At 40.1% G+C, this 8,685-nt stretch overlaps 1 protein-coding gene across 1 annotated transcript in view; it reads left to right on the top strand.

Moving 5' to 3' along the window:
- The window catches only part of CPED1 (cadherin like and PC-esterase domain containing 1), a 386,749-nt gene that overhangs the window by 325,315 nt on the left and 52,749 nt on the right, over window positions 1-8,685 (top strand). The window contains exon 16 of the mRNA XM_007952817.1: window positions 2,642-2,759. Within this exon, the coding sequence (XP_007951008.1) occupies window positions 2,642-2,759 (118 nt within the window). The remainder of the gene's footprint in view (window positions 1-2,641; window positions 2,760-8,685) is intronic.

Below are 8,685 nucleotides of genomic sequence, written 5' to 3'. Positions count from 1 at the left end.
GACATGAGACAAAGTATATGTGAACTGCTGTATGAAAAGTGAATTTACTCTGTAAATCTTCACCCAAATCCTAAAAAAAAAATAAAAAATAAAACCCACTGCCAGCGAGTAAAGCAGCATTGGAGGAATGAGAAGGTATTCAGGGCAAGCAAAGTGGAAGAAGGTTAGGATATTGGATAAAGATAAGTTAAAGATGAAGGCAGAGCCAAATTTTATTCTAGAGACAATTGTCCTAGAACAGACTATTGGATTATTTCAAGTGGGAAAGGGAGTTGATAAGATGTGGTTAAGAAAGATGACTTTAGGAACAAAGCACAAAATGGATGCATGGGTGGAAAGTTAGCCTGGTGGTCAAGGAGGCCAATTAAGTGGTCAAGATGGTAAAAAGAAAACAAAGACCTAGATCAACATAAGGACAGTTGAAATGAAGAGGAAACAGTTGATATTAGGATCAGGTAAATGATCAGATACACAGAGCAATAGAGAGAACAGAGACTCAGATAACCTTGGGTTGTCTTGCTTGGAAACTGGGTCTTCCAACATCTTGATATTGAGATTGTGGGCAGTTGGAACAGATTTTTAGAATCATGAGATAAAGTATAATTTTGGCTATATGGTGAGTAACAGCAAACAATAGCAGTTTAAATAAATCATTTTTGTGTAAGATCTGGAAATGTGAGCTGGTAGTTAGGATATTTGAGAGTGTGAGAGGTGACTAGACACTGCTGACTACAGGCAGAGTTAAGAGCAAAGAAGAGGTCAAACCAATCATTTCTCTCCATTACAGAGCATTTCTGACATAAAGAGACAGAGAATTAAGTCTACTCTTTTATTCACTTAACGATATTTGTTGAGTGTTTGCTATATGGTATTACTGTCAGCTGCTGCATTGGCTCCCGATAGAGGACAGCCTCCTGCACAATGGGATTGGACTGTTGTGATCCATAGTTTTCATTGGCTGATTATCAGAAGTCAGTTTGCAGGCCTTTCTGTGTGCCTATGTGAGTCTGGAAGCTCCATTGCAAACAGTTCAACATCACAGCAACAGAGAAGCCTCCGCTGACAGGCAGGTTGGTGGCTGAGCAGGAGGTGTGTTGGCTGGGAATCAGACCCATAGGCAATGGGTACCTGTTGTGAGTGGAACAGTTACTATGTTTGTATCCAAATTTCGCATGCATTATGCAGTGTTTTGCAAACCATGCAACCTCCTTGCACATTAGTTTCCTAGGCTCTCTACACACATGTGTGCATTATTTACATGGGTGTGTTATTTGTGAAAAAATCCTGTATCTGCTCTCATGGAGTTCTTTAGCTGATAGAAATGACACAGAAGAAATGTAATAAATTGACAAATTACCAAAAGGGGAGAAGCATGAAGGAAGCAAACTGGAGGCTCACGTGAATAAGAACCACGGTTTGGGATTGTGCTGAAGTTTCAGGGAAGGGCTTGCTGAGTCTTAAACATAAAAAGATGCTCTCTGTGCAAAATTAGGGCAAAGCATTCCTAATAGAGATTATAACATTTTTCCATGGCCATAATTGTGAGAGACTGACAGAACTATGGGAAGGGTAGTGAGATGAGATGGGAGAGAACACAGATCTGTTGCAAGTGGCTGTTTGTGGAAGAAGATAAGAGAAAATGAGGGAGGAGTGGCCTGCTGGCTCAGCTCAGGGGTGAGGCAAGAGACCAAAGGAAGATCAACAAAGTGCTGCTCACTGTACCTGTCAGGCTGCAAAGGCAGACTCTGCCTCAGTAGTGCCATTCATTGCAGTGAGCAGCTACCTACTCTAATCAATGTAATATGAATATTTGTTGCATAAACTACACCTACTCATCACTTATTAACTATCTCATTACCTGACATTTTGCATTTACAACAATATAAAAATTCTACTACCTGACTATTGGGGGCATTAACAATGTATGGATGGCAGTAACGAACACTGAGTATGAGATGAGAGTAACCCTGGCTATGACGGTTAAGGTTATGTATCAACTTGGCTGAGCCATGACTCTCAGGAGTTCGGTAGTTATGTAATGATATAGTCATCCTCCATATTCTGATGTGATGTGGATAGCCTCATTTTTGCATAATGCCAATTTTCACGTAATGACCTGATCTTTGGAACTTAAGCCATGTCAGTAAATGAGGAGTGGAAATATGTGTATTAGACTCCATTTCTGGCACATCATGAGTCCTTCATCCACGTTTGTTGCAATGAAATGCATCTGTTAATTTAACATTCTCCTCATTGTTATCCATTTCCCTTCTCACATTAACTGTTTTTTCCACTTGATGCATTGTCCCTGTGGTAGTGTATTTTATGTTTAATGAGTCAACACACATATATTTTCTAAAGTAAAACTACATCTCTCTACTTAAAATTTGGCAGCATTACATGAACATCAATTCCAAAGTAAAGACTAAATTGTTGTTAGAATTTATGTTGATCCCTTATGCAAGAAGCTACTTATAGACAACTATTGATAAGACAACACCCCAAGAAGAGTGAACAAGAATTGTTTCTTGTAACTGTAGAAGTTATTTGGCATGGCAAATCTTATTTCTTTATTTTGAGATTTTATTACCATGGGCCAGGTTGATGACTGTGTCTGCTAATTTCTGCCATTCTACTGCAGGATTGTGGTTTGTGGATTCACCCAGAGGAGACCTGTGGGTTACAGCCTATTTCCTCGGACTACATTGAAGCCATTTCACAGCCTGAACTAAAGCTTTGTCCATCTGGGGACACAAAAGGTGAGTATCACAGTGGCTATCCCTTTCCTAGAAAAAAATCCTTTCATATAGATGTTGTTGTTGTTGTTTGCCGTGGAGTCGGACCCGACTCATAGCGACCCCTCCTTGGGTTTCCAAGGCAGTATCACTACGGAAGTAGATTGCCCCATCTTCCTTCCGAGGAGTGGCTGATGGGTTTGAACCACCAGCCTCCTGGTTAGCAGTCAAGTGCCTTAGGCACTATGCTACCAGAGCTCCCTTCATATAGATAGTACATGCTTATTTAAACTACCCTTGTGCAAAAAATCAAGGTAATGCACTATTGTCATCTTAATTACAAATTGCAACACATATAATTCATGTAAATGCATACAAATCATTTCTCCTTCACACAAACGATAGATCAATGGTTTTTCTCCTTGCCCTCCCTGTCTTTGCCCAGTTAATCCATATTCATCCTACAGATCTCAACTGCAAAGCTCCTTCCTTGATTCTCTGACTAGTCTCCTTATATATTTTCAGAGCAGTCTGTACTTTTCTTCCATAACAATTACCACATTTATTTAAACAAGTAACTAGTAATGAGTTGTTACATATCAGTTTTCCCAGTTGTTAAATGCCATAGGGGCAGGAACCAGTATATATTGTTCACGCTGTATCAATTCACTTAACACCATAATTTTTACATAATAGGCACATAGTGAGCAGCTCTGGTGGCATAGTGCCTAAGGCATTTGACTACTAACCAGAAGGCTGGCAGTTCAAACCCACCAGCCACTCTTCAGAAGGAAGGTTGAGCAAGCTACTTCAGTAGAGATACCACCTTGGAAACCCAAGGAGGGTTCACTATGAGTTAGGACTGACTTGACAGCAGTGAGTTTGGTTTTAGTTTTTAGGCACATAGTGGTGTCCCTGGTTGGTACAGTTAGCACACTTAACTGTTAACTGAAAGGTTAGAAGTTTGTCTATGCACAGGAGACTCAGAAGTAATGCCTGGCAATCTACTGCTGAAAAATCAACCATTGGCAAACCAGCAGAGCACAATTCTACCCTGACATACATGGGGTTGCCCTGAGTTGGAATCAGCTCCATGACAGTTGGTTACTGGTAGGTACATAATCAGTATCTGTTGGCCTTGTCATCCAAAAAGCAGCAAAGAATTCAAGTGCAGATTTAAACCTTTTTTTCTCATTTAAAATTCTCATTTGAGAATGATCACTAATGTCCCCTATCTATAGACATTAACACAGGCTGAAAAATTGTCATGTCAAATTCAAATCACAGCGCTCAATCCTACCTGTGACTTAAACAGACCTGGAGTGAAATACTTCGGTGTCACTCTCCTTCCCCATTTCTCTTCTTCCCCCACAATCTTCCTCCAGCAGAACCTAGGGGGACAAGCCAAAACTGGGGTTCAAAATGCCTCCAAAGTGCTTCAAGGAGCCTCGAGCATCTTCTCTGAGCTTCCCAGTTACCAATCTCCTGACCCCAGGTCTTCCTTCACCAAAAAAAGTCTCAGAAAACACTCAGGAGCTTTTCTACCCTCACCGTGAACTTCACACCACAGCCTGACTGGGAAATGAGTTTCACAAATGGGCAGGACAAATTGCAATTTGGCACGCACAGTGAACAAACTGTGCGTATCCCTGTTCTTGAACATGTGTTCTGAATAATAAATGACAGCCAGTGCACAGGGAGGGATTTAGCCATTATGGTGTGTCAGGTGGCGTGATGTGCAAGTCCCTGCTAAATGAGATACATACGCTTACATACAAAGGGGGCACCAGCATGCCCAGGTAGATATTTTTTATCAGATGACAGTTTATGGTAATCATAAACAACTTAATTCTCCTCCTCCTACAGAATTGAAAGTTCTTCAACAAAAAGTTCAAGGTACATTACTGAGATTCCTGGAGAAGCAGCATCTTCTCCTGTCCGTTAAATTCATTCTAACTTCTGTCAGGCTCTGTTACGAAGCTGTCTCATGCCTGGCCCTTACTTGAAAGGCTGCCATAAAACAGGGGCTGTCTAGTATTTGAGTAGCCAGTCGCCTCTCAAGGAAGCTTCCCAAATCAAGTCCAAGCTCCTTGACCTGGCAATTCAAGGCCTCCATAACCTGGCCCAATCCTACCTCTTCCACACCCTTCCCAGCCTTCTCCCTCTCTCTCTCTTTATGGCAAAAATGCTGCTTCAGAACTCAATTCTCTTGTCCGTGCCGCTTCTTCCCTTCTGTGCTTAATTAACTCCCCCAGTGCAGGACCTTCTCTTCCGGGAAGCCTTTCTTCACCACCACCTCCCCTCAGTGAAGCTTCTCTGTGCTTCCCAAGCATCCTGGGCACATCTCTAAAACAGAGGAACAGTTAATCCAGTTGCCATGGAGTTGATTCTGACTCATGGCTATCTCACATGTGTCAGGGAGAGCTGTGGCCCACAGGGTTCTCATGCACTCATTTTTCAGAAGTAGATCACCAAGCCTTTTCTTAGTGGCACCTCTGCATAGACTCAAACTTCCAACCTGCCAGTTAGCAGCCAAGCACATGAACCTTTTGCTCCATCCAGGGACTCCTTCTGCAATAGTACATCCTATGCTATGTTTAGAGCATATATTGACATGTTTCTCTCTTTATTTGATTAGTGGCCTTCACAGTGGAATAATGAACCTGGGAAGGGAGAGAAATGGCACAGAATAGCCCAGAGGGTGAAGCCAATAAACATTAAAATATATGTACATTGATTTCTTATCTAATCACTTTTATTTTTTGTTTTGTAATGAACATAATATAGGAGTGTATGTATATATATTACAGTGTACATGTATCAATGTCAGGGGTGCGTGAGTAATAGATTTTTACAGATGACTGCCCCAGATTATGTTTCTTCTAAGCAGGAACTGTCCCTCACTCAACTTTGTGTCTCCAGTGTCTAATGTATGCTTGAAAAATGATTGCTTATCAAATCCAGACTTTCTAGAGCCATGGAGGCTGGATGAACCCCTGACATGATTGTCCTGAGAAATCTTTAAAACTCTAGTCAGAAATCTCCCCTGAAGTCATCTTAAAACAAAACAGTAGTTTGGCTTCACTGGTAAAGAACGTCTGCCTTGAGTATTATGCTCTTTTAAGAGCTGTCCATATGGGAACAAGCTGACAACAGCAACTCAAAAGATTAGATAGGAAATGTAAGGGGCAGTGAGTTTATACTCATGGGGGATGAACAACTCAGAAAAGCTGTATAACGATGGTCACACAGCTCAAAGAACGTGATCAATGCCACTGAACTGTACATGGAGAAACGTAAATCCGTGTAAGTTTTTTCTGTGTATATCTCAACAAAAATAAATGAAATTATTTAAAAAAAAAAAAAAAGGTGCTGAACCAAATTCCAAGCCCTCTTTCCTTCACAGAGGACTGTCAGTCGCCAGGGCACAATCAACCAAAGCCAGCTACCCTGTCTTTTACCCAAAGGCCCACAGTCAATGAATGAGGCCAGGGACAACATTTTGCCAAACTATTTTTTTGTACCACCAGAGATGATTTTCTTGATGGCAGGACCCTCCTCTGAAAGAGGAAGTAGTCATGGTGAGCAACATTGGAAGGGAGTTTATTTGGAAGCTCTAGGGTTAGCTTATAAGGCCAAGAACACAACCTAGTCCAGATATCGTATTTAACAGCATGCCTCCCAAAATTATTTGGCAGAACTGGATCCTTTGTTTCACTTGCCAATATAACAATGGTCAAAATGTCATTGTCAATAATGCCAACTTTTAAAGGACTGTATTTATATTCTTATATTGGTTTCTTGCCTTTAGTAAATAATTAACTATAAGACATAACTATGAATTTTAAGAAAGTAAAGTAATTCTTCTAATTTAGATGAAGAAAGAAAAAATGTATATAGTAATGATTATATGAGTATTAACTTTAAGAAAAATGGTTAAGATTGCATTTGATGATATGTAAACAATGAAGATTTTATCATGCCTCGGAAGGAACATTGGGCAATCTACTTCTGTAGTGATGCTGCCTCAGAAACCCAAGGATGGGTCGCTATGAGTCGGATCCAACTTGTCGGCAGTGAGTTTGGTTTTTTTTTGTTCTGTTTAACAAGGAATCTCTGGTGGCATAGTGCCTAACGCATTTGACTGCTAACCAGAGGCTGGCAGTTCAACCCCCCCAGCCACTCCTCAGAAGGAAAACTGGGCTTACACAGAGATACTGCCTTGGAAACCCAAGGAGGGGTCGTTCTGAGTCAGAATTGACTGAACAGCAGTGAGTTTGGTTTGTTATTTTTTTTTTTTAGCAAGCAAAAATGCCAATTTATACTTTAATATTTAGAATATTAAACAGAGAGACACATAATACATTGTTTTCTTCTTAAATAAAAACTACTTTATTTTATAGCATTATTGAACCAAGCATTAATTAATTGCAACATGGCCCTTAGTCACAAATTTGAACTTTTCCCCTCATTGTATCATGCAATCTGATTCATTTAAATGACTGAAATCTAACGTGCATTAAATATAGATCTATAATTGTAAATCAAATAACTTCTCCCAAAAGCAGTTTCATTCCTCAAAGTGTTATTCCCTAAAACATATGCCATGTTTTATTTCAGAAATCACAGATTTGATTTGTTCAGTGTTTAAATATATAACAGAGAATTTATGTTCCTCTTTTTTGACAATTTTCGTTAATACCTGGTATCGTTTAAAATGTCAAGAAACTCCAACCCTGCAGATGTTACACAGATGCCTATTTCAAGCAGCACTACTGACTTACAATAAGTAAAAGGCATTGTCAACCAACACAAAGAGTTATGACTGTGCAAAATATATAACAGTATGAACCACTGGGGCTGTTTTCAGACACCCACCCAGGTCCCCTTTTTATATGCATGCAATTTTATGCCCAAAAGCTGAAGGCACCCATATTTGATCACTGTGCTTGACATTGGCCCCTTGTTTCTTTAGCTTGAACAGCAAGCAGCCATAGAGGGATTCACAACTCTGGGAGGAAGACCTTATTATACCTATTTTATACATAAGAAAATTATAGCTCAGAGAGATTAATATGTCCATGAGAACACGTATACACTTTAAGTATCAAAAACTGTTCTAAACAGTGAAATTGTACAGTGAGTCAGACACATTCCCTGCCATCATGGGGCTTACAGTCTGGTGGAACTAAAATGGATAGAAAGTTGTGTGCACCATCGAGTCAACTCTGACTCGTAGGAGCCATATATGATAGAGTAGAACTGCCCCATAGGGTTTCCTAGGCTATAATCTTTATGAAAGTCAACTGCCACACCTTTCTCTCACACAGAAGCTGACGGGTTTGAACCACCAACCTTTCAGTTAGCAGCAGAATTCCTAACCATTGTACCACTGGGGCTCCTTAAAATGAATAACGTAATGAGTGTAACTAATTTCACTGACTTGTGTATGTAAGAACTATTGTAACTGCAAATGTTTTGTTATATAAATACTTGTTGATAGTTTTTGTAAAGTCCATTTCAATTTATGGCAACCCCATGTGTGCAAAATGGAACTGTGCTCCATAGGGTTTTGAAGGCTGTGACTTTTTTTTTCTTTTTTTTTTTTTTTTTACTTTTTTTGTGGTGAAAACATATACAACAAGACATTCGCCAACATAACAGCTTCCACATGTACAGCTCAAGGATGTTGATGACATTTTTCATGTTGTGCCACCATTATTGCTATCCTTTTTCAAAATATTCCACCCCTGTTAGCATAAACGCAATGCCTCGCAAACAAAAGTTTCCCCTTTCCCCCTCCCTCCTATCCCTGGTAACCACTAATAATCTTTGGTATATATATTATATAATATCAAACCCACCAGCCACTCCTCGGAAGGAAGGTTGGGCAATCCTACTTCCGTAGTGATACTGCCTCGGAAACCCAAGGAGGGGTCACTATGAGTCA

This window comes from Orycteropus afer, unplaced genomic scaffold (assembly GCF_000298275.1).
Source record: "Orycteropus afer afer isolate SDZICR_OR568_19922 unplaced genomic scaffold, OryAfe1.0 scaffold00359, whole genome shotgun sequence".
NCBI lineage: Eukaryota > Metazoa > Chordata > Mammalia > Tubulidentata > Orycteropodidae > Orycteropus > Orycteropus afer.
The sequence above is the reverse complement of the archived record's forward strand: the minus strand, read 5'-3'. Positions and strand labels throughout refer to the sequence as shown.